Source organism: Corvus hawaiiensis, chromosome 5, assembly GCF_020740725.1.
Source record: "Corvus hawaiiensis isolate bCorHaw1 chromosome 5, bCorHaw1.pri.cur, whole genome shotgun sequence".
NCBI classification, from domain to species: domain Eukaryota; kingdom Metazoa; phylum Chordata; class Aves; order Passeriformes; family Corvidae; genus Corvus; species Corvus hawaiiensis.
In genome coordinates, this window is record NC_063217.1 from 1297468 (window position 1) to 1323583 (window position 26116).

A 26116-nucleotide genomic window follows, 5' to 3' on the forward strand; every position below is an offset into this window, starting at 1 on the left:
CTCAAAAAATCTGTAGGAAAGTCAGAATCCTGGAAAAGACAATTGGAAATCTCATCCACAAGTCCAGTGCCCTGAAATGCTGGATCTGAGACCACTTGGGAACAGCCTGGAGCTGATTCCTCCCCATCCATGAAGGACCTCTCCAGGAAGCAGAGCCTGATCTGTCCCATGAGGTCTTCCCCCTGATCTGACCAAGGGAAAGTTGCAGTGGCCACAGGCTGGAGAAAAGTGTCCATTCCTGCCTGCTTGGGATGCAGGTGGAGAGTGGAATATCGGGATAACACTTCCCTGGTGTCATCCCACCCTTGAGCACCCAAATTCGAGTGAGGCAAAGCCCCTGTGGAGCTTTGAGCCATCCAAGGGAAATCCTCCATCCCAGAGACCCTCCTGATCCAGGCTCATCATATTCAGCAATCCTGGGCTTAAATCTAAAACCGAGCATGAATCTGGAGTCATTCCCTGTGCTCCAGAGTAGATTCCCCAGTTTCCCAGTGCTGTGGATGAGATGGAAACGTGGCTGTTCCTCCAGGACGGCCGGAGAGGGTGGGACTGAAACCCCAGCACAAACAGAGACTGCTCTCCCAGAGGAGCCCCGGGCTGGCAGGACTCATCAGGGAGCTGGAGCTGCTGGAAAACGCTGCAGACAGAAAGGGAATTAGAGGAGAAAGAAGTGAAAATGAGCTGGCAGAATCTTGAGGTGACTCATCAGGTGCATCTTGTGAAGTCTCTTTGGGAGAAGTAATGAAATCGCATGTTCTAACAATATTTGCACTGCAGCAGGGAAAGGCATAAATATTGGGATCAATTAATGAAATTAGAGAATTTGACCAAAAAAGCCCTCGTGCTGGCTCAGAAACCATCCCTCTTCCTTTTTGCTGGTGTCAGTGCCGGCAGTTGGAGAGGAAAATCCCGCAGTTCTGTTTCCCACCCGGGATAAAGGAGATCTGGGCAGCTGTGGGGTCACTGGGATGTGCTGGGAGGTCACCTGGAGCCCAAGGAATTCCACCCTCACCCCATGGAACTTCTCCGGCTGGTAGGCAGGTAGGGACCTGGTGACTGTCTGGGCACGGAGCCTCCTTCCCTTCGGATTTTGGGATTTAGACCCACCTGGTCTGTACCACCCACAGGGATTGTCCTTTGTGTCCCCCAACCTCTGTTTTCCACCTGGAAAAGGGGGAATAATGATTTTCCTTATAAAGGGAATTTTTCCTCAGGAAAACTCCTGTGGATATGTGACATTTAGAGCTTCAATTCCTCATCACAAGCAGTGGAGCTCATCACAGAACTCGCTTTTGGAGTGTGGGATGAATTGGGAGTGAAATCTGGGGCTGTTGGTATCAATGGGCCAATTGATGCCATTTAGAGCAGAGCAATCACCTTATCCCAACAGAATTTTAATGGATTTATATTTGGGAGTGGCAATAAACCTGGGGTGAGGGATGAGGCTTAATTAACAGCCTGACGATGATGAACTCAGCAGGGTGAGTGCTGATTTGCAGGTGCACCCCAGCACCCGGCGGGGTTTTGGTGGGGTGATCGTGAGCCAAAAAGAGCCATCACCATGCTGGGACTCAGCAGCAGCAGGAGCAGAACTCCCCAGGTTCTCCTGCCCCGGGATTGGCTCCGGCACAACTCCCTTGGAATAATTCCCCTGGTTCCTGGCGGTCTCCACTCAAGAGGATGTTGACAAATTGGAAAGAAGTAAAAGAGCCACGAGGGTGGGGAGAGATTGGCAAAGGAGCCTTGCCAGGGAAGCAGCCAGGCTCCTGGCTCGCAGCAAATCTGTGTTTTTTAAATCGAAACGGAGGTTAAAGGGTGGATTTATGGTTCCAAGTACCTGAGGGAAGAACAAACCCAGGCAGGGGTGCCGCAGTCCCAGCGCTGGGGCCTTGGGGCTGACCCAGGCTGGGGCTGAACACGAGTTTTTAACAGCAAAACCCAGGGATATTTCAGAGTCCTGGCTTTCCATCCGTCTCTGGAATGATGCACATCAGCATTTGGTTGGTTTGGATGTTAGAATTTGGATTTTGGTGTCATTTGTGCAGGAAACCCCTCTGCCTCTGAGAAGGAAGGGCAAACCATGGGGCTGGGGCTGTGCCAGAGCACCTCTGGGGCTTGGTGTCTCCTCCTCATCCCCACCTGCACCTCTCAGAGGATGTTTCCTCCTCAGTGCTCATCCCTCTCCACGCTCTGAGCCAGATTTGGGTGTTTGGAAGCTGTCAGGAGGCAACAGTGAGAGTTTCAAATGAGATTTTTCCTCTCCGTGAGCATTTTTTGGGTGCATTTAAAAGCGCCAACTCGTGGTTGTTTATTCTATTTACTCTAAACCCAGGGTTTGCTTGAAGAGCTCCCTGTGCTCCCTGCAGGCCTCGCTCCACCTTTGTTCCCCAGTGAGGCTGGATTTCCGCAGGAAGCTCATCCAGGGAGAGGCTGTGCTAAATTTACCTTGAGGTCTCTGTGCAGCAGAGAATTTGGGATTTGTAAAGCTCTGAAGTCTGGCTCTTGTTGTTCTTTTTGCCATTTAATATAAGTTCAATATTGTCTCTTGCTGGCCTCGCTGCCCACGCAGCTGTGAAGGAGCTCAGGTGTGTAAAGCATCTTTAAATCCATCCTGGAGAGCTCAGGAAATGAGGTTTTTGTCCCAATCCCTTGTGTTTGTTTATCACAGCAGCTAAAAGATGAATATTTGGGATTTGGGATAAAACTACACTGGCTTATTTTAACATTTAATGTTCTCTTTTATTTCTCCAGCTGTGGGGAGCTCAAAAAATCAAACAGGTAATACAGTTCTTTAATATTTTCTATTTTCTTTATTATTTCCAACTACTGCTGCTTTTTCCCTTTTTCCTGTCCTCCCTCATTCCCTTTGCCAGTTGCTGTTTTGCCTTCCCATGGAAATGTAAATGCAGAGAACACTCTGCCACCAAAGAGCCTGATTTTTTTTTATATATATATTTATATATTTTGATGTCTTCATTTTCTCCTTCCTGTCTAGTCAAGAGCTTTCTTGTCTCCAGTCTTTTGCAAATAGTTTGACAGTTCCTTGGGAAGGTTTGTGCCTGTGCTGTACCTTCCTCCCCGCATTCCCAGATCCCTTGGGAACTGATTTTTCACTCCCAGTTAATTCCAGTGCAGTCTCCTGGGCTTGGCAGAAAATCTGGGGGGAAATCTGGGTAAAAATGGGCCAAGTGAGCTGTGCTGCTGTTCATCTGTGGAGCAGATTTAGGATTCCCATGGAGGTTGGGGTCTCCAGAGGCGCCAGGGCTGGCTGAGGAGCTGTGGGTGCACATCAGGGTTGGATTTTCTGGCAAATCCAGGTCCTGTGTGGGGTTTTTTTGGGTCTCCCTTGTGGTGCCATCCAGAGAGGGCTGCCCGTTGTTATCCCAGCTCATCCTGAAGTGGGCGGGGAGAAGTTCCAGGATGGAACCCCCACCTGTGGATGAGAAGTTCTTGGAGCTGAAGCCACCCGCTGTGTTTGCACCCTGAGTCCGTGGGGGTTTCCCCGTGACCCCTTGGCTTCCCCAGCAGGATAAAGGGATTTCTCTCCTCATTCCCTCCCCATCCCTCTCCACAGCCAGGGCTTTTCCCAGCTTCCCTACCCAGGACATTTCAGCCTCGATGGAGGTGCTGAAAACAGGCAGGGACAGAAAATGATTTTCTTTTTCCCCTCCTCAATCTGCCTTTCCTGGGGTTAAGGTACAGCTGTGCATGGCTTTGGGGACACAGAACCCAGAAAGAGCCACTCTCTGTATGTCAGGGTCAATTATTTCCTCCTAAATGATTAACTGATGCTAAATCACTCGAGGAGAGGGGAAAGCGGGGTGGGGAGGGGGTTTTGTGGAGGCTGCTGAGCCCCAGCTGCCTCTGGTGGGAGCTGTGCAAGCAGGGAGGATCCCAAACGGGGAATCCCATGCTCAGAGGAGGTGTTTGGAGCTGAGGGTGGCTGTGCTGTGCCCTCACCGTGTCTCTTTGGTGACACTCTTGCAGGCCATCATCCACCCCGACACAAACGAGACCATCTTCATGCCTTTCCGAATGTCAGGTACGCTTTGCCCCCAGAATTTCACTCGGAATTTGTGTCAGATATTGGGGGGGGGGGGGGGCGGTTTCTCCTCTTTTCGAATTGCATCTTGGCAACATTTAGACCAAGATCAGGAAGGAATTCCAACACCAAAATCCCTTTGCAGGTGAGGAGAATAAGGATCCTAAATTCCACTGTGAGATCTAGTGCTTAACATCTTCCCTTCCCCTTCCCCTTTCCCTTCCCCTTCCCTTCCCTTCCCTTCCCTTCCTCATGGAGGAGACAGGAACTTCCCAATTTACCTGGATCCCAGCCAGTGCCTTTTCTGGCATTTTTGCGGGATCTGTCACTGTTGGGAGCATTTTAATTTTGCAAATTAAATGGCAAAACTCGGTGCCCACACCACAAAGGGTGTAAAATACAGATAAGCAGCTCGATCCCTCCTCACTGGGTGATGAGGAGGCAGCTGAGGGGGTTTTATTCCCCAGGAAAGAACGGGATATTTCTGATGTCTCATAGCCCCAGCACTGGGATTCCAGGAAGGATCAGCTTCTCTGTGCCTTAATGAGCTGTTGGATGATGAAAAATTGCCTCCCCCTCCCCTTTTTGGGGTGTCCCTCTGTGCTCTGGTCCCCAGCAGCTCTTCTGGGAATGCCAGTGCAGCCCTGGTGCTTTCCCAACAGATTTATTTAAGTAAACAGGACCTTTCCATGGTTTTGGGTGGAACATCTTCGCCTGACTGCTGGGCACAGGGGAAAATTACCAGGGCTGGGAGCTTTGTGCTGCGGCTCCTTGGGGGATGATGCAGAGGGTGGAGGGGGGAGAGAAGCCAGGACCCTCGGCTGTGCTGCCTTGTCCTGTATTTGTCTTTTCAATCTTTCTTCCTCTCAGGTCTTTGCCCTTTCTGGTTGTAAATTGGATGCAGGAAGTTAATTCAGTAATATTGGGAAAATGCTCTGAGACCTTCTTGTGGAAGTCAGAGAGAGGAATTATAATTAGCACAGGAATTGGCAGCCGTAGCAGGGGAGAGATGTGAAGCGTTTGATTTCTGTGGTGCTCAATAACATTTGAGGAAAAGACTTCTCCCTGTAGCAGAGAGCCTGAACCTCCCTGCCCCTGGGACTGACATGGTCCCTCTCTCCTCCATCCCGAAAATTCACTTCCTTCAGCTTCTACCTGGTCCTTTCCCAGGTCAGCTGGGAATAAATGAGCTGGGAATAAAGGAGCTGGGAATAAACGAGCTCTCCTGTGTAAACCACCAGAGGAGAGGCTGGTGGGGAAGGAGGGAGGTGCCACCTGTGGGGACGTGGTCCTGCTCCTCCTGGGATGGGCTCTGCAGCTCTTGAGTGCTTCAGGAGCATCTCCAGGGTGTGTTCCTTGGTGGGAGCAGGCTCAGCCAGAGGGGAAGGGGCTGGGGGAGCCCCGGGTCAGTGAGGGAGGTGTGGGAAGGTCTGGTGGCAGCAGAGCTGGCACGGGGAGGGAGCAGATGCCAGGCTGAGGCTGGCAGGGGGCAGGACCCCCCTGGCCGTGGCAGCAGCCCCTGGTCAGCCCAGGCAGGGTCCAGCTGCTCCAGGGCCACGGGAGCAGGGCCTGGCCGGGCTCTCACCCTGGGCTGGGCTGGGTGAGGAGTGCCCACCACGAGCTGGCACAGACTGGGCTTACTGGGGACACCTTTCCCACCTCAGCGCTCTCAGTTTTGGGGAAAGTCGCACACCGCCACCCAAGAAAAGCAAATAAAGGATGGGAAAACCAGGAGGATGCTGCAGTTGTTGGCTGGTGCATCAGGAGTAGGATGTGCCAGGGTGTCCCAGGGTGGTGTGGAGCTGGTGGCAGTGCCAGGGGTGGCCTCTCCCCTAAGCTGGGACAGTAATTCAAATTAAAGCTCATTTTTCTCTTCTTTTTCTGTCCATAGGTTACATTCCCTTTGGAACCCCCATTGTAAGTATTTCATTGTGGGCACCAGGAAATGCTTTCCTTAGTGCAGTTCTCCACCTCTGCCCCCTGTGACATTCCCACAGGATTCCCACCTTCCCTGTTTCCTGTCAACAAGGGTTCCATCATGGAAAACCCACCCTCTGGGTGAGGGTATTTATCTGTTATTCAGGGGTTTTTATCTGCTGATACACCAAGGTTTTTTATCTATTATATATCAGGTTATTTAAGTGTTAGACATGTATTAAACCAGCCTCGGGTTGAGTTTATTTATCTCTTATTGAGGTTCTTGATCTGTTACTATATTGATGTTATTCATCTGCTCTGTATGAGGATATTGATGGATTAAGCCACCCTTTGGACGAGGATGTTTATCTGTTACTAAGGTTTTTTTATCTATTAATACATTGAGTTTCTTTATCTCCTATTTATGGGGTTATCTATGAATTAACACAAGCTCTGAGGTTATTTCTCTATTATTGAGGTTATTTATTTATTAATATATTGAGGTTATTTATCTATTATCTATCAGGTTATTGATGAGTTAACCCAGCCCCTATTTGAGGTTATTTATCTACTATTGAGGTTATTTATTTATTAATATATTGAGGTTATTATCTATTATATGTGAGGTTATGTATGAATTAACACAAGCTCTGAGGTTATTTATTTATCTATTATTGAGGTTATTTCTCTATTAATGTATTGAGATAAATATTGATATATTTATCTAATATCTATCAGGTTATTGATGAATTAACCTGGCCTCTATTTGAGGTTGTTTATCTACTATTGAGGTTAATTATCTATTCTTATAGAGAGGTTCTTTTTTATTATCTGTCAGGTTATTGATGAATTAACCCAGCCTCTGGTTGAGGTTATTTATCTACTATTGAGGTTATTTAATTATTAATACATTGAGGTTATTTATCTATTATCTGTCAGGTTGTTGATGAATTAACCCAGCCTCTGGTTGAGGTTATTGATCCATTTAACATCGTTCCCACAACCTCCTTCACCATTTTCATGTCTCCCTCCGCAAAGCTGAACTCGTTGCCTGCAAAAGGCAACTCCTGCAACTCTCAGATTTCATTTTTGGACACTTTCATTGTGCATTTCCATGGTTTACGGGTCTCTGCCCAACGTGAGGAGCTGCAGCTCGGCCAGGCCGGTGTGGTGTGCTCTCGTTTGGGTTAATTAAAGCAGAGGGTGCTCTCCTGAGGTTATTGATTAAAGCAGAGAGTGCTCTCCTGAGGTTATTGCTGAGGGCGGGGGTGATTTGCCCTTGTTATTGTGAATTCTGTGAGTGTTTGGGTGCTCTCTGTGGCAAAAGCCAGAAGGGAGAGAATTCTGCCTGCTCTCCTCCTGCTGAAACCTCAGCTCATCCAAACAGGAATGATTAATTAACCCCAGTTTCGTGGGAAACTGAAGCACAGAATTTGCCCCAAAAAAATTGGTGTCCAGAGTCAGTTTGTCCCCAAAGCCAGCAGCTCTTGCTTCAGCTCATTAGATCATTAAAATAGCCGAAGGAGCAAAATACCCTGAATTTAATCTCCTTAAACCCTGTGGTGCTCTGGGCCTGGCTCGAGGTTGTCCCCCTTGCCATGCGGGGACAGCGAGGTTGGTGACCCCAAACCCGGGGATCAGCAGGGCTGCTGCTGTTTGTTGTGGTGAGCTGAGGTTTGGTGGGAACTTTGTGTGGGGCATTTTAGAAGAAAAGGTTAAACAAAAATGAGTTAACGATCAAATTGACAATGAAATCGGCCCCAATCCAGAGCTGTCAGAGGAGCCGAGAGCTGTCAGATGAGCCCAATTTCAGGAGCTGTAAAGGATAAACTGGAACCTCTTGTCATTTAGAAAAAAAAAAAAAAAAAAAAACCCAAACGTTTCAAATGTTAAAATTAAAATGTAACATTTATGCCAATCGATCTGTGAAATTTAGTGACAAAATTGGCAGCCTGCTCCAGCATAAAAACAGTTTGAGGCTTGTATTTCACAAAGGGGGATGGGATTTCCTCAAGAGAGGCTGCGCTGGGCTCGGGCTGGGCCGTCCTTGTCCCCGAGCCGGGCGGGATTTGGGGTCAGCTGGACACCCCGGAGCCGTGAGCGGGGTGGGGATGAGCAGTTTGGGGCCATCCCCCTCCCCTGGGGTATTTCCCTCTGCAGCCCCTGCAGAATGATTCAGTCTGGGGTAGCTCACTGTGGAGGGCATTAAGGGCTGGGGGAAATAATGGGATCTCTCCCGACCCCACAGCAGCTCCCCTGACACCTCCGAACCCCGGGAATGTTTGTTCTTCCCGTGTCACAGCCCTGGGCTTTGCTTCTCCATCCTTTCCGTGCCGGGTTTGGGACTGACCCCGGAGCGCTCCGGTGGCAGAGAGGGGACAGGATGGGATGTAGGTGAGCGTGCAGGGTTTGGCTTTGCCCTTTTTCCCCGTTTGCAGCCCAGGAGGGACAGGATCCGGCCTCTGGAGCCCTCTCCCTGTGCTGCAGGGCTGAGGTGGGCACAGCAGCTGCTGGGCTGCAGCCTCTTCCCCTGGGCTGCTGCTTCCTCCTCCACAGGGAAGGTTTATCCACGTTTTGGAAATTCAGCCAAAAACTTGGCCTTGAGGGCAGAGTCCTGCTGCCACCACAGCTTTTAGCACCTGATTTCCCTCAGACATGGAAAGTCGGGAGGGTTTTTAAATGATGAGGTTTTGAAGAACCTCTGAAGACCCAGGTGGGAATTTGGGACTGCAGGTGACTGTCAGTGACACCTTAGGCAGGATTTGGGGTTTGCAGAGGGGAGCTGGGGCTGCTCAGGGCTCCCTGATGTCTGAGTGGTGGCTTTGGGGCCACGAAGGGCCCTTCACACCTGATCGCCAATTAAATTCTGTCGCTGATACTTCGCCAGTGTTTAGAAGCTCTTTTTTTTTTCCTTTTTTTTTTTTTTATATTTTGTTTTCCTTCTTAGTTATTTTTTCCCCTGACAGTAATTAAAAGTGAAATTGTACATTTCTTGACAGACTCTTGCACATATGGAGAGTTTGCATTTAAACGTGCCTCTTTCAGTCATACAGATTTTGGGTGCTCTTTTTTGTTATTTATTTATTTTCCGCCGGAATTTTCCCCCGGCGCTCAGCCCCAGCCTCTGCCTCGCCGTGTTCTTCCGGAGCCTCCTCATCCCGCCGGCTCTGGGGCACGAGGCAGCGCAGGGCAGGAGGGTCCCGGCCCCGCGGCTTCGTTTGGTGCTGCGTTAATTAATGCCGGGCTCCGCGTGGGGAACGCAGCCGTAAATTAGTGGGACTCGCTTGGAGCTGGCGCCGGGCCAAGGAACAAAGTCACTGCAACTCCACAAGAGGCTGTGGGAGGAAAAGCTGGAGGAGGAGGAGGAGAAGGGAGGGAAGATGGGAATGAAACGAGGCCGCCCAAGCGCGCTCCCCTTTTGTTCGGTGTTGTTTCTCCGTGTCCCGAGTGGAGACGTTGCCTCCTCTCCAGCTGCTGCTGCAGATGCGCAGGGATGGCTTCAGCTCATCCCAGGGACAGGAGGGTCCCTTCCTCCCCAGATTCTTGGGAATAAACTGGGAGGAAACGGTGGGGAAGGTCTGAGGGTGGGAGTGAGCTCATGGCTTTCCTGCCTCGGAGACATGAGTGGCCTGGAAATAAAGGGGTCGGGATTGAAGGGGTTGCTCGGCCTCTTCTCTCCGTGGGGTTTTGCAGCCAGAAAATGTCTCCAGCAACACGGGGTGTTTAGGGCACAGGAAAGGAGGGAATGATGTCAGGGAGTCTCGAGTCTCACCTGTTTCTTGCTGAGAAATCGTTGTCCTGTCTGTGTTTGTGGGGCTGATGGTTGGGATCCCCTTGCTCTGCTTCCCGTTCCTCTTCTTCAGCTTCTTATGCTCTGAAAGGAAAAATGGCCCTAAACTAGGAAAAAATGGCCCTAAAACTAGAAAAACTGCCCTAAACCAGGAACAAATGGCCCTAAACCAAGAAAAACCTGCCCTAAAGCAGGAAAACATGGCCCTAAGCCAGGTATTTTGTGTGTCAGGGATGGGTTTTGTGGAGCTCTGTCCCCATGGCGCGGTGAGACACGGCCCAAGGACACCCTCAGACCCAGGACACACCTGGGTGGCCTCAGGTGCTGCCATGGGTGACCTCACAGAGACTCTGGCACCCCAGTGCAGGCCCCAGCAGGGAACATCTGGCCAGATGTGCTGGGCCAGGCTGCCCTGAGCCTCGGGGGGACAGCGGCTGCCAGCCCCAGCAGAGTCTGCACAGCTTGGGGTGTGACACCAACAGAGATCAATTAATTAATTAATTAAAATGAATCCCAGGCTCCCAAACAGGAGCAAAGTGCTCCCAGGTGGCTCTGCTGTCCTCAGATGTCCCAGTGGGATTTTTGTCTTGGTGCTCCAAACAGGGAATGTGCCAAAGGAAAATGAGAAACCCCCCGTTCACTGCCAGCAGTGACGACTTTGAACTCTTCTTGCCTTCATGCAGTGTTTGTGTTTCCCTCCTGAAATATTCCTGGATTCAGGAATTGTTTGGATTTTAACGGGATCTTCGGGCAGTGTCAGCTGCTGGGGGATTTTCAGGGTGTGTTACAAGCGGTGATTAAGGGTGCAGAGCTTCCAGGGGCAGCGCCATCAGCCAGTGCCAGCCCTGGAAAACGGGGAGGCAGGAGGCTGATAATGACTGGGATGAAAAAAAAGCCAGGAATGAAATAAAGCCAGAAATGAGGATAATTGAAGAAATCAGCTTGGCCGTTTGCACGCCTGGAGAAGCACAGAGAGCAAAGCAGGGCTGCTTTAATAACGAGGGAATCTCTCCTCTTGCAGGTTGTTGGTCTTCTCCTGCCCAACCAGACCCTGGCCTCCACTGTGTTTTGGCAGGTAACGCTCCTTGGGAAGGGTGGGAATGTGGGCAGGGAGAAGCTGAGTTCTGCCCAGAGCACAAACCAGGGCTGGCTGTCCCACCCTGGCCGTGCTCCAGGGACAGGATGTGGCTGGGTGCATTTAGGGAAAGGCCGGGGAGGGGCTGTGAGCAAACCTTGGCTTCCACAGTTCACCCCACACCTGCCTGTGCCGTGGCAAGGGAGAGGCAGAACGGGCCACAACCAAAATCCAGCTTTTTGGAGCCGTTTTGTCCGGGTGTCAATGGTCCATGGAAGTGCTGGCCCTAAACTCACACATCTGCCTTTTGGAGGACTGGGAGTTGGGATCTTCCTTGGGGAAATTTGCATTGGAAGGGCAACATCTGTGCAGGGATGGGAATGGCAGTCCCGGGAATTTTGGGAGTAGGTGTGCATGGCAAAGGCCAGGACCTCTGCATTCGGTCTGCTGCAGGAGCTTTGGGGGAACATAATCTGTGTGTGGGGAGGTGCTGGTGTAATTCCCCACTGAAATTCGGGGAATTAAGAGTAAGGGGAGGAAGCAGGCACGGGAAGGAGAGATCCATAGTAAACACACCACAAGTGTGATTCCACCGCCAGCTGAAACGAAGGAACAAGTTATTTTCAGCCTCCTTTTTAGTGGCAAATGCCTTTTTATTGTCTGCAGTGTGAGTGGGGATAGAGAGCTCTGCAGTCAGGGAGGCTCCGAGCAGAGTGGGATCTGCCTGGAGCGTCAGGAAGGCGGCGGAGCCGGGAGCACAGCGGGACGTGCCAGGGATTGTGGCCTGGTGGGTTGGGCTGGGAGCTGTCCCAGCTGGCTTCACCTGCTGGGGACATCCTGAATCACTCAGGGGCTTGAAGGCCACTCACCTCCCCTGTTTAGGGACATCTGGGATGGAATCCCAGACTGGTTTGGGGTGGGAAGGGACCTTAAAGCCCATCCCCTTCCACCCCAGGTGGGCAGGGACACCTCCCACTACCCCGGGGTGCTCTGAGCCCCATCCAGCCTGGCCTTGGACACTTCCAGGGATGGGGCAGCCACAGCTGCTCTGCTCCAGTGCCAGTTTAATGCCCTCTGTATCCACAAGCTGGGACATCTCCTCATCTCCTGCTCCTCAGAAGCCTCCCATGACCCTCTGGGAGCCTTTGGAGCTCAGGAGGTGACTGCTGGAATGGCAGCTGGGCTTCATCCTGCCTCCTGGCTGCAGATGGATGTGATCAGGAGGAATTTCTTCACATTAAGGGTGCTCAGGCCTTGGCAGGGGCTGCCCAGGGACGTTTGGAGGTGTCTGGGGAAGGCCTGGACATGGCACTCAGTGCTCTGGGCTGGTGACAAGGGGGGGATCGGGCACAGCTTGGACTCAATGACCCTGGAGGGATTTTCCAAGCTCAGGGATCCTGGGATTCTGTGAAAATAAAGGCCAACAGCACTGAGGGGGATCAGGCCAGGGGAGGAGCTGTCCATGCAGCATCCAGGGAAGCAGAGCTGCCCTCAGGACACCGGGTACCTTGGAATTTCCATCCTTCCCTTCAAAAGGGCATCGAAGCGGGCCTAGACCCTGCCCCAGCGAGGTGCTGAGCTGGCAGCAGCCCGGAGGCAGATGGTTTCTCCCGCAGAGCTCCCAGAATCACGGATCCTGTTGGGTTTGTGCTGACGCCGTGTCTCCTCTGTCCCTGCAGTGGTTGAACCAGAGCCACAACGCGTGTGTGAACTATGCAAACCGCAACGCGAGCAAGGTGAGCCTCGCGCGGCCCGGAGCCGGCTGTGGGCACGGCCCTGGGGCCCGGCCGGCAGGGAAACACAAATCCCGGCTCTGCCCTGTCCGTGACACCGCCGCAGTGGGCACGGAGGGATTTCTAGACTGGCCACTCTGCCGTGTTTAAACTCAGCGTAACCGGCACGAGGATCTGGGAATCGCTCGAGGCACGGAAATGGGGCTCAGGGCCTCGGAGCTGAACCAGTGCAGGGTCCTGACTGGTCTGGAATGGTTTAACTGGGATCTAAGAGCACAGAGCAGAATGATCCCTGGCTTTGGGGGAGCAGGAGGAAGCTCCGTGATCCCGCTGCCAGCTCCCAAGGATTCTGCACACGCTGGCTGCAGTGGGAAGTGCTGGGGCTGTGCCTGGGAGCTGGAGGGAAGTGCTGGGACTGCTCCTGCTCCCCTCCTTGGTGGGGCTGCTCCTGCTCCCGTCCTTCTCCTCAGCCTCCATTCGTCCCGTGCTGGGATGTGGGAAGCGGAGCTGGAATCCATCCAGCTCATTGAGAGAACATTTCACAGACAAAATATTGACTGTGGCGAGTTTGGGGTTCAGCACTCGATGGTAGAAATGCTAATTTGGTGCCATTTGCTGAATTTCAGTCACATCCCTCCTTTGAGCTGCTATTATTATAATTTTCTGATGCCAATTAATTTTCCATTCCCTTTAACCTCGCTCAGGAGGCCGCAGCTTCCCTCGCTTTTGCCTCTCGGGATGACAGACCGTGTGTCACAGAACAATATGACAAAATTAAACCTGTCTCTGCTTTGAAACAAATACACCAAAAACTAAACAAACAAACAAAAAAGGGGGGGAAAAAAAGGGTTGAATATTAATAACCAGAAGTTTGTTTATTGAAAATATGTTTTGTTTTTCTTTCCAAAGCCTTCTCCGACATCCAAGTTCATCCAGGGCTACTTGGGAGCTGTCATAAGTGCTGTCTCAATAGCAGTGGGTAACTCTTTATATCTCTGGATTTCATGACTAAGGAGCTGCTTGGGAGATGTTTTTTGGGTTCCAAGCACGTTTGCATCCTTTAATTGACTCCGTTCAGTCCTGATAACCAGCGAATGCTGCCACCTGAGGGGTGCCTGTCCCTGCATGCCCAAGCTTTCCACCAGAATTCCAGCACCTCCTGCGCTGTGGCTTTGCTGCTCTGTGAACTCCAACTCTCCCCTCGTGCATTAATTGGTGGTGAATTAATTAACCATGGCCAAATTAGAGACCTCGAGGCTGCAGGGTCCTGGGTGGCAGCTGAGGAGAGGCAGGGTTCTGGAATGTTCTCCTGGGGATCACCTTGATGCCCAGTGCTGGGAATTACAGCTTTCCCTGTGGACGTGTTTCGGGCTGGAGATGGTGTTCAGGCCATGGCATGGAATCCTGGAATGGTTTGGGAGGGAAGGGACCTTAAGGATCATCCCATCCCACCCCATCCATGGCAGGGACACCTCCCACTATCCCAGGGTGCTCCAACCTGGCCTTGGGCACTGCCAGGGATCCAGGGGCAGCCCCAGCTGCTCTGGCAATTCCAGCCCAGCCCCTCCCCACCCTCTCAGCCAGCAATTCCTTCCCAACATCCCAGCCCAAGCTCCCCTTTCCCACTGGGAAGCCATTCCCTGCCTCCTGGCCCTCCAGGCCTTGGCCCCAGTCCCTCTGCAGCTCTCCTGGAGCCCCTTTAGGCCCTGCAAGGGGCTCGCAGCTCTCCCTGGCTCCTTCCCTTCTCCAGGGCAACATTCCCAGCTCTCCCAGCTGCCTCCAGAGCAGAGGGGCTCCAGCCCTGGAGCAGCTCCAGGGCCTCCTCTGAAGTTCTGTGTGAAAAAAGCTGAGAGAGAGGAGCTTTCACCATTCCTAAAATCACAGTCTTGTGGCTTTTAATATCCCGTTCCCAGGAGCACAGGTTGACATCAGGAGCAGGATCAGCTCATCCCAGAGGGGCAGGAACAGTTTTGAGGAGCAACTTGGGGAAGTTACTGGGTTTTCCAATGAGCCTCTGAACTGAGTGGCTGAACCTTTTCCTTTGGATCATTAAAGATCCCACAGCAGTTGGTGTTTTTTCCTCTGGCCAAGACATTTCCCCACTTTCTCAGGTCCCAGAGGGTTTGCTCTTGCTCCTTCTGCAGCTGCCAGACCCTTTTCCAAAGGGTGTGGAGTTGTTGAAGTGCCCGAGGTTTTGAGGGAAACTGCCCATTTTATGGGATACAGCTGTTCTGGATGGTTTTCCATGTCACAATGTCTGTGTGCCAGGCAGGGCTGCTGCTTCTGTCCCCTCTGCTGTCCCTTCCTGCAGACTCACCCTGCTCCCAGCCCAGCCTGGCCCCCCTGAGCTCCGTCACCCCGCGGAGCCGTGCCCGCTTTTCCAGATGAACTTTAACCCCAGTCCCCACCCCAACAACCTCAATGCTTCGCTTTTCCATCCACAGCTCCCTGGGGAAGCATGGGATGGCTTCACTGACCTCCTCAGTCCTTAGGCCAGCATTTTTGTCACCTTGTGAGTCCCCACGGTGACACTCCTGGCTGGACGTGCTGCTGCCACTCACAGCCTGCCTTCCAACCCCGGCACGCTGCGGCGCCGCTGAGTCCGTGGTTTTGGCACTGATGCTCCTCTTCCTCTTGGAACAGGGGCACATTAGAGGGGCAGCACACACGGACAAGGATCTTGGCAGACTTGTGGCCCCCGAGAAGCCGGGAGGCTTTGGTAAGGAGCCCCTGGAGTGTGGAGGTGTCCGTGCTGGGACAACTGATGCAGGGCTTGGGAATCTTTAATTCCTTGGGCTGGCTCGGGTCCTGCAGAGAGGCTGGGGCAGAAGGGCAGGTGCAGAGTGCAGACAGGACCTTCGGGGTGCTGTGAGAACACCCCTGGGAAAGGAGGCGTGAGAAACTCCATCAGATTTGGAGGTAATAAATTTGGGGCATTTCAGCCCATTGCAGGGGGAGCTGCTGCCTCCTCGGAGGTGCCACGGTGTCCCCCCAGACTGGGATCCCACTGGGAAGCCCTGGGGGTGTGGAATAGCAGGGGCCTGGAGCTGTGGTGCTCAGGGGGGTCAGAATAGTGCTGCAGGGAGAGGCAGGAGCTTTCCGTGGACCCCTGGATGTTGTGGGGTGGAGAAGGGCCAAAACCTTTGTGGGTTCTTCTCCTTCCTGATGTTGGAAGGAGGTTTTCCTCCACGTGGAGTATGAAGGGCAGCAGCCTTCACAGGTGCTTTTTCCTCCACATGGAGCTTGAAGGGCAGCAGCCCTTAGAGGTTCTCCTTCCTGATGTTGGAAGGTTTTCCTCCAGGCAGAGCATGAAGGGCAGCAGCCTTTAAAGGTTTTTCTCCTTCTGGATATTGAAAAGTTTTCCTCCAGGCAGAGCATGGAGGGCAGCAGCCTTCACAGGTGCTTTTTCTGATGTTGGTACATTTTCCTCCACGTGGAGCATGAAGGGCAGCAGCCTTTAGAGGTTCTTCTCTCTCCTGATCTTGGAAGGTTTTCCTCCATGTGGAATATGAAGGGCAGCAGCCTTCACAGGTGCTTTTCCCTGATGTTGGGAGGTTCTCCTCTACATGGAGCACGAAGGGCAGCAGCCTTTAGAGGTTCTTCTCCTTCCTGATGTTGGGAGACGTCCCCAGTGGAGCAGGCAGTGGCACAGGGGGTGTGCAATGAGGTCGCTGCGCCCCAGTGTCCCCACAGACGTTCCAGCTGGGACCACTCCTGCTGTGTGTGTTACTGTGGAATGTCGTGTCCTGAAGTCCCTCACAATTCCCACCAGCCTGGAGAAAGCCCTGCAGAGCAGGGAGGGGTTTGGATCTGGGGTCAGTCACGGGAGTGAGCCCCTTCCCTGGCTGCAGTTGGAAAAGGGCCGGGAGGAGCGCAGAGAGGGCAGAGCAGTGGGTTTGTGCCTGTGCTTCCCACCGGCCTCACCCTCCGTGTCCTCACACCAGGGACGAGCAGATTCCTTCCTCAGGTGATGGATGAGCAGATTTTGGCCTCTTTGTCTTGCAGTTAAACGAGAAGTCTTGGGAAATCTTTGCAAATTTCCTGATTTTCTTCCCTTTTTAGAGAGAGAGGAATTGCTACCACCACAGCTCCTGGTTTCCAGCTCTACGGGAGGAATTTGGGGAGGAGTCAATATTCGTTCATTCCATATTTTACCCCCAACGTTCCCTGTCCTCTCCACCTACTCCCATCCCATCCCAGCCCAAGTCACAGCACAGCTTCGTGCAGGGAGAGCTGTGCCAGCTCCAGAATTTCATCCCTTCTCCTGTGCATGACTCAGGTGAAGGAATCACTTGAAATAAGGCTGGGAAAGGTGTTTGGGTTGTAACAGATCCCAAAGCCCGTCCCATCCCACCCCATCCATGGCAGGGACACCTCCCACCATCCCAGGCTGCTCCAAGCCCCAGTGTCCAGCCTGGCCTTGGGCACTGCCAGGCGGTCCAGGGGCAGCCACAGCTGCTCTGGGAATTCCATCCTCTAAAATCTGTTTCTTTTTCTATGATTGTAGTTTATTTTTGTCCCCCTCTCCCCCCACCAGCCTCTCTCCTACCTTTTCTTTTGCTCCCTCATTTTACTGCAGCTCTGAACAGAGTGATAATGTAATTTTTTTTCCCAAACAATTGAGTGGATTCCTGGGATTAGGCTCCAGTTCCTGATATCTGGCTGCTGTTCATGCTGGTGGTGGATGAAGTGCAATTAATACCAGCTGGTTCTCCTAAACAAGGCAAACAAAGGCGGGGAGAAGTAAAAAGACTTGAGAAAGACCAAGCGTGTTTGAAATGTTTGGAATTTTTTATTCCCCCAGTATTCCAGTGCCAAGAGCTGCACGGATCAGGGGGGCTGTAATTAGACAGAAACTCTTCCCAGCTGACACACACAAACTCTTACTCTGCTATTTTTCACACTTTTAGAAGGTTAAAAAAGCTGCATGAAGCTGATTTTATTGGTAATGATTGCTTTTTATATATTGTAATTTTATATATATAATAATTATTGATAATAAGATTATTATTTTTATATGGAAATAGGTTTCTTTTGCCCTGGGAAACTGGGGCTTCCCCATCCCTGGAAGTGTCCAAGGCCAGGCTGGAGCACCCTGGGACAGTGGAAGGTGTCCCTGCCATCCGACCCAAACCATTCCAGGATTTGATTCCTAATTTCAGACCCAAACTCCATTTGCTGTGGCATTGCTGCTCTCTTTTGGTTCTGACCCAGCTCTTCAGGACTTTGGCTTTAGACTCAAACTTCATTTTGGGGTCAGAAGTGACTTTTGGGGCTGTGCTGAAACACCTGAAAATTGAATCGGCCCCAGCCAAGGACCGTGAGCAGCCATTCCCCGTTTGCTGCACTGGTGCCGGGACCTTTGGTGGGGTTAACCCAGGTGGCCTCAGCTGCAGCCACGGGGTCACTCTCTGTGTCCCTCTGTACCTTCTCCCTGAAGCCTCTCACGTCTTTCCCGTGGGTCTCCGTTGGGATCGGAGCTTTATCCATCAGCTTTTCAATTTCCCCAATCACAGCTGCAAGTTCTGCCAAGAGCAGCTCCAGGTCTTGCTCCTTGTGCTGCTGGAGACCTTGTGGGACTCTCCAAAGGGTTTTTCCTCTGTGGCAGCACCTTCTGGCCACGTTTCCTGGGGGTTGTGCTCAGCTCCGTGCTCAGGTCAGCCTCTCCTTGTCCATCTGGTGCCCACTCCGTGTGCCCTGGAGGGGCCGTGGCCATGGGTGCTGCTGGCACTGCCCCTCCCTGGGACAGGATGGGCTCTGAGGAGCCCAGGCAGGGGCACAGGGCCAGTTTTGGGGCTGTAGCTCGGCCAGGAATCGCCTCGGTGACAGCCCTGGTGACACTGAGCTTCCCTTGGGGCAGGGCCTCAGCTCCCCCCCAGTGGAAGGGGAGCCCGGGCGGGAGTGTGAGCTCGGCCCCTCTGATGTGCAGGGCTGGGGCTTTGCCCCAATTTCCAAGCTCCCCCCTTCCCACCAGACATGGGTTTGTAACTTCTAACCGGGTTTATTTCAGTGCAGGTTTGGGGTTTATGGGCTTGTCAGTCAGAGACAAATAAATATTTGGTTCTCACTTAGCAACCTGAGCTAATTCTGACAGAAGTAGGTGTTCTGTCATCTTCTGGGTGAGAGGGAGAAGCGGCTGCAGTCGGGCTGGGGGTTTGGGTTGATCCTGCACTTCCAGTGTGCCTGCTCAGCACCTGGGTGTTCCTTTTCCTTCACCTCACCAGGTAACCCGGGTTAAAATTAATGCCATTGATGTCAGCTCCTAATGACCGCCCTTGGGCTCACTGCTGGCCCCACAGGAGGGTGTTTAAAGCAGCTCTTCACAGACAGACCCAGAGCTTTTCATTTTGGAAGTTCTTTCTTGCTTCCTGACCCTAAATCCTGGCTCTGGATGAGCCACTGGAGGTCGGGAACAGCTGCCAGTGGGATTTACTGGTGCTCTGGGTTATCCACAGCGAGCAAAACTGTGAAGGTCTGTAGAGTTACCCTTGGGTGTGTTCAGAACCAAATCAGGTGGAAACTGGAGAGCAGCAGAACAATTTCAGTGTCCTGATCTGTCTGTACTGGGGCTGGAGCCCCAGGAGCAGCTGAGGGAGCTGGGAAGGGGGCTCAGCCTGGAGCAAAGGAGGATCCAGAGGGATCCTTTTCCCTTTCTGGAACTCCCTGACAGGAGGGGGCAGCCGGGGGGGGGGACGGGTCAGGCTCTGCTGGCAGGGAACAGGGACAGGAGGAGAGGGAACGGCCTCAGGCTGGGCCAGGGCAGGCTCAGGGTGGAAGCAGTGCCAGCAATCCCATTCCTTCCCATGCCAGCAATCCCATTCCTTCCCGTGCCAGCAATCCCATTCCTTCCCGTGCCATCAATCCCATTCCTTCCCGTGCCAGCAATCCCTTTCCTCCCCGTGCCAGCAATCCCATTCCTTCCCGTGCCAGCAATCCCATTCCTCCCCATGTCATCAATCCCTCTCCTCTCCGTGCCAGCAATCCCATTCCCGTGCCATCAATCCCATTCCTCCCCGTGCCAGCAATCCCATTCCTTCCCATGCCAGCAATCCCATTCCTCCCCATGCCAGCAATCCCATTCCTTCCTGTGCCATCAATCCCATTCCTCCCCGTGCCAGCAATCCCTCTCCTCCCCATGTCATCAATCCCATTCCTCCCTGTGCCATCAATCCCATTCCTCCCCGTGCCAGCAATCCCTCTCCTCCCCATGCCATGGGCTCCGCCATGCCGGGGTTGCTCCTCCTTCCCCGCTCCCACACTGAACTCTCACACACCATTTCTCGCTCTCCTCTCCAGGTGGAGGAGCCCCCGTGGATTTTTCCAATCCCAGCTCCTTGTTCCCGATAATTGTCTGCGAGGCTGCGCTGACAGCCTGTGAATGGGGTGTGATGTCCATAATCAGCCGGGAGAGCTGCAGCCCCCCCACTGCCTCGGGCCTGGCTTTGCTCAGGGCAGCCAGGAAACATTCAGGAGCTGGAGAGGGATGGGATGGGAGGGGATGGAGCGAGGCCTGGCTCCCTCCTCCATGGGCAGCAGGAGGAAAATCCCAGTGGATCCGGGGAGCTGGTGATAAACTTCTGTTTGAAATGAAGTTTGAGTTTGAAAAGAAGCAGTGCCTCGCTTTGAAATCTGCATCTCTCTGCTCCAAAGCTCCTGTTCCTGCACATCCCCTTCCCTGTTGATTCTCAGATTCCAGAAGGGACTGGTTGGATCTCAGACTGGAAACTCATCCCGGCAATTCCAGAGCCCAGAAATCGCTGGAGCTGTCGCAGCCATTCCCAAAGGCACAGCCTTGAGCCTTTGGTGCGGTGGGAGACAAGGACACGGGGTTTTCTGGGAATGCTCCCAGTGCCCAGCATCATCCTGCCCTGGAGTTAGGAGCACCTGGCAGCTGCTGGGTCCTGCCAAGCCCATCCCTGGTAATGCCCAAGGCCGGGCTGGATGGGGCTTGGAGCCCCCTGGATAGAGGAAGGTGTCCCTGCCCATGGCAGGGGTGGAAGCAGATGATCCTTAAGGTCCCTCCCAACCCGACTTGCTCTGTGATTCCGTGACTGTCCCCTCCCAAACTCCATGTGCCTCTCTGCAGCATTTTCTCTCCTGTTTCACTGGGATGTCTCCATTTCCAGCAGGTTTGTTCTCATCCCTTCCTTTCCTTCTGCTCCAGCGCATCCCCACGACCCCTGGGAATGGTGCTGCCTCTGGACAGGATCCAGGTGCATGGAAAACTTGATATTGAGGCAGCAACCTCTTGTCTTGGGCATGGCCCCCCATCCTCCTTTCTCCATCACCTCCCAAACCAAGTTTGTCTCGTTATCAGCACAAATCCCATTTTCCTCCACTCCTGCTCCAGGCTACACCATTTTCTTCCCGTGGAGCATCCGGCTGTGGTGCTGCTGTGGTCATCTTTCTTGGAATTGTCTTGGGAGTGATGTTTCCTCCTTCCCATACTCTCGCTCCTCTCCAACTTCCTTCCCCACTCGGATCCTTACTGCTTTCCCTTCCCTTGGACTCCTCCATTCTGTTCTCCTTGGCTTGGGAAAGCTCCAGTTGGGAAAGAGCCCAGTTTTCCATCTCTCTGCCTCCATCTTCACCTCCCAGCCCTAATGAATGAGTTTTTTCCTTCCTTCTCCTAATGCTCTTTTCTCCAGCTTGGCTGAATGGGACTCATCAGATCCAATTAGTTCTAATCCAATCTGGTGACTGGGGGGATGAAGGATAACCTCCTTCGGAGCTGGTCCCTCTTTCCAAGTTGACTTTCCAGGTCCCTTGGAGCAGCCAGCTCCAGCTGCAGTGCTCAGGGGTGCCCCAAAGCTGAATCCCTTAAAGCAGTGGAGATTTCTCCAGCAGAGTTCATGAAGTCTGCAGAGTGGCTCAGCAACATTGGGGTGGTGTCATCTACCAGCTGATGCTCTCTGGACTCCTGAGATACCTCTATTTTCTAAAAATCCCCTCTCCATATGAAGTGAGATAAGTCCTTGGATGGATTTACTGCTCTAGGCCTGGTTTAAGAGGTGTGGGCTCGGTCCTTGCCAACGTCAGGCATTGAAAACCATCTCTCAGGCTGCAAATGTCTTCATAAAAGGGGGGGAAAAGGAATTTTTTTTTAATCCCCATGGTTTTAGAATTGGTGTCTTGGTGGGCATGAGGTCAGAGAGGTGGTTGAGACAAGAAGGAGAAGAAAAGAAGTCAGAAATGTTGGTTTCTCTGACAGGATCTGATGGTTCCGGCTTCAAAGCAGGGTGACATCACAAACGTTGTCCTTCTGCTGAGGGAATGTTGTTGATGCTGAAAACAAAACTGGGAGCTAAAGAAATGGCAGGAATTCCTGGCACGTGAGGAGGGAGGGAGGGAGGGAGGGCAGGATGCTGCCAGAGGCTCAGGAGAGCCCTGGGTGAGGTTCCTCTCCCACTGACGGTGTTTGATCCTGGTTTTGTGTTGTGAGATAGGAAGTGTTGGTGTCATGTGTCCTGTGTCCACTCATGTGTCCCTGTGTCCACTCATGTGTCCCTGTGTCCAGTCAGGTATCCTTGTGTCCACTCATGTGTCCTGTGTCCACTCATGTGTCCCTGTGTCCAGCTTCCCCTGGTTCCCTCAGCCACATCAAGGGAGTGCTCTGCAGGAGGGAACCTCAGCAAACCAGGCAGTTGGAAAATGGGATTGATCTGGCTCACGGTGTCAAACGTGCACCATGGGTGATTCCCCTGGATCCCTGGCAGTGCCCAAGGCCAGGCTGGACATTGGGGCTTGGAGCAGCCTGGGACAGTGGGAGGCGTCCCTGCCATGGCAGGGGTGGCAGTGGATGTTCTTTAAGGTCCCTCCCAACCCCAGCCACTCTGAAATTCCGTGAGACACTGGAGCAGGTTGCCCAGAGACACTGAGCTGCAAAGGGAGCCATAGGATAGGAGGAGCAGCCTCAGACTGTGCCAGAGAAGGTTTAGGTTGGATACCAGGAAGAATTCCTTCACCAAGAGGGTTGTCAAGCACAGCTGCCCAAGGCAGGGGTGGAGTCCCCATCCCTGAGGGATTTAAAGCTGTGGATGTGGCTCTTGGGGTCATGGAGCAGTGGTGGCCCAGGCAGTGCTGGGGATGGTTGGACTCGATCTTAGAGGGCTTTTCCAGCCTCAGCGGTGCCGTGGTTGTGCCGGGTTTGGTGGGATGATCCCCCCTGACTCTGTTCCATGTTTCCATCTCCCAGTGCTGCAGATCCCACTCAGTGACTGGGTGTTGGTCACAATAATAAACCTGGGCTTGGTTTTTAATGATGAATTTGCCTCAACAGCATCCTCCAGCCAGCCCCAAGTAATTAAACTCATTAACATCTCCTTGATGGCCTTTTTGCTTTGGAGGCCTGAGGTTGAGCAGTTCCTGCCCTTGCCCTGTTTACCCTCATCGCACCTCGTGGCCTGTGGGAAGGAGTTCACAGATCAGCGACAGCAATTTCCAAACTGTGGCAAACAAACCCTCATTAGCTTCCTATATCCAGTCCTTGTGCTGGGAATCTGGGAGATGGGATTTAAATCTCCAGCAACTCTAATTTCAGATTCCCAGCAGGGGGGTTGCTGCGAGTGGGGACTGAGTTCATCGCATTGAATCTGGAAGTAAAATGCTTTTATTTCACTGCCCTCACAGTGGTGGCTGCCCCAGACTCAGCTTTTCTCTTTCAAAACCTGTTTCTCTTCCACTTCATGCTCAAATCCCTCCATCCACTTTATGGCCAAATCCCCCATCAAACCCCCAAGCAGGTGACAAAATTTGTCATTGACACGGATTAACCATATCCAGACTAAATACCCAAATCCACGGGGCAGACCAGCAAAGCCAGGCTTAAAACTGTCTTCTCTTAAAGCCACACATTTAAGACTATCTTACAGTTTCTGGAACTGTTCAGACTTTGAAAATACTCATCCTAACAATTGGAAAATGCAAAAAAAGAAAAGAATTCAGTACTTTTTGAGGGGGAAGAACATCAAGACAAGCCCTCACTGCTGTCCAGCTAAGAAGAGTCACTGTGGCTCTCTTGGGCTCAGCTCTAGAGCTGCATTTGCCGAGGACAAGAGGAGGAGTTCCTGCTGGGGTCTGGGTGAAAACCTTGGGAAAGGCTCTGGGAATACTTCGTGGGGCTGGAGAAGCAGCCCTGTGCTCGTGCAGGGCTTACCCAGCAGTTGTGCTTCTCCACCTCTTCCTCCCAGGCTCCGGCATGCCGGGATGTGCTGGGATGTGCATGGATAATGTAGCAGCCTGCAAAATATGTTCTCCCAGGCTTCTCTTTTCTTTCTAAACCCCCCCAAATCACTCTTTTCTGGCAGCTTTTTGGCTTTGGCTGAATTTTTTTTTTTTTTTTTTAATTTTGCTGCATTTTTGGCTGAAAACTTTTGGGCCACACATTGCTCAAGGCTTCCATTTCCAGCCAAAAATTCCCGGGTTGGGGCAGTTGGGTTTTGTTTGTGCGTTTGTGGGGAGTTTGTGGGATGAAAAAGTGAAAACACAGTGAGGAAGAGTAATTGGAAGACAGAAGTCATTCCCCATGAATAGCTTTGGTTAATTTTTCACCCCTCTTGTGCTTGAAGCCAATTTTGGTGGAGATTCTCCCAATTTTCACTGTTATCAACCTGAGGCTCAGGAGCAGTGACTCCTCTGTGCTGTTCCTGTAAACATCCACAATGACTCAGATCCATGAAAAACTATGGAGAGCTCTGCTTTAGTCAAGGGTTGGACGAGGCAACAAAAATCAATCCATGGTTATAAACTTCACAGCCCAAGTGCTGGCACTGGATTGGGTTGTGTAGTGCAGACCCTTGGAGAAGGAATTCATTGTGTTGGGCCACCACCACCACTGAAATTTGGCTTTTTCCTGGCCAGGTGAAGACTGCCAGTCCCAAGGATTTTGTGCTGGATAGGGAAAATGTTGGTGAACGGCGCCAAAATGCAGCCAAGGGCATTTCCAGGAGGACTGGATGGTGTTGCAGTGGTTTCTGGCTTGGCTTTTAGCTGGAAAGGGTTTGAACCCAACGGTTGGGTTCAACCCTTCATATAAACCCACCAGCTGGCTTCAATCCTCAATTTAAACCCCATGGTTTGGTGCAATCCAACAGCTGGGTTCAACACTTTGTGCAAACCCAAGGGTTGGGTTCAGTCCTTGATTTAAACCCAGTGATGGGTTCGACCCGTCTTATAAACCCAAGGGTTGGGTTCAGTCCTTAATTTAAACCCAACAGTTGGGTTCAACCCTTCCTTTAAACCCCATGGTTTGGTTCAATCCAATGCTTGGGTTTAACACTTTGGATAAACCCAGCTGTTGGGTTGGACCCTTCCTATAAACCCAAGGGCTGGGTTCAATCCTTCACTTCAACCCAATGGTTGGGTTCAGTCCAACAGTTGGGGTCAGCCCTTCATATAAACCCACGAGTTGGGTTCAACTCTTCATTTAAGCCCAAAGGTTAGGTTCAGCCCGTGTTTTAAGCTCAGCAATTGGATTTAACCCTTTGTTGACTAAAGGTTTGAGCCCAACACAGCCAAACCCTGCAGTGGGGGAGAGGTTAATTCTCAAACGCTTCTCCATGGGGAGAGACCCCAAACTGTGCCACCTGCCCTGCTCCTGGTCATTAAGCTTCTGCTTCTCTGGTTTGTTTTTCTCCACTCCAAGGTGGGCCTTAATGTTCTGATCCAGAGAGCAAACAAGTTTACCCCGGCCACTCGGCTCCTGATCCAGAGGTTTGTGCCGTTCCCTGCTGTCGGTAAGGACAAACTCCTTTCCTTTATGTTCTGAGTGGTGGCTGCAAACCTGCAGGTGGCCAGAAGCCACTGGGATGGACACAGCTCCTGCCTTCCTGCTCGTGTGCCCTCAGTGGTGGTGGTCCCTGAGCTGGGGCAGGCAGGGGTGGAACTCTGCAAAGCAGAATTTTGGCAGAAAAATGCTGCAAAGCTGCTGGCGGAGGCAGCCCCTGAGGCTTTTCAGCTGCACTTCCCACTCTGAAGCAGCTTCAAAAGTGATCAGCACTGACTGGTCCGTGACCATCCCGATCTGAGTGCATTTCATTCGAAAGATCTGGGCTGAACTGCCCAAATCTTCAAATAAGCAGCAGCACTGTGGTTATTTTACACTAAAATGCAAAGAAATGGTTCTGCTGTGAATGCACCGATTTCTGAGAGCCACTGGTTAAAAGCAGCCCCAAGTGTGTGCAGAACTGAGGCTGCTCCTGGCTTGGTGGAGCATTTTATTGGTGTTTTATCAGCCCAGTGTTTGAGGGAAGGGACGCCCTGGGCTCAGCCTTTGCTGGGCCCTGTGGTTACAACCTTCAGCAGATGCTGAGTTATTTTAGCCCTGGAGAAGTCCCCAGTGGCTTTGGGGTAATTTTCTGTATAAGCTTATTCATTTATAAAGATGGGGCAAAGATTGCCCAAGGATAGAGGAAATCACTAAAGAATGGGGTTTGCTCCCTGTTCCAGGTCCCTTTCCAGCTGTTTAATGCCGAATTTTCCTTTCAGCTTTTTCCTTTGCCGTGCAAGTGCCACATCCTCAGAGCTTCGCTCGAGGCTGCTGAGCCCCTTTACCTGTCTGC

General features: G+C 52.2%; 1 protein-coding gene across 2 annotated transcripts in view; it reads left to right on the forward strand.

Annotated features, from left to right (window-relative positions):
- The window catches only part of SFXN5 (sideroflexin 5), an 86387-nt gene that overhangs the window by 27437 nt on the left and 32834 nt on the right, over positions 1-26116 (forward strand). For both annotated transcript variants that reach the window (XM_048304990.1, XM_048304991.1), the window contains 7 exons: positions 2752-2778; positions 3988-4042; positions 5934-5959; positions 10771-10824; positions 12504-12560; positions 13467-13532; positions 25201-25291. In XM_048304990.1, the coding sequence (XP_048160947.1) occupies positions 2752-2778; positions 3988-4042; positions 5934-5959; positions 10771-10824; positions 12504-12560; positions 13467-13532; positions 25201-25291 (376 nt within the window). The remainder of the gene's footprint in view (positions 1-2751; positions 2779-3987; positions 4043-5933; positions 5960-10770; positions 10825-12503; positions 12561-13466; positions 13533-25200; positions 25292-26116) is intronic.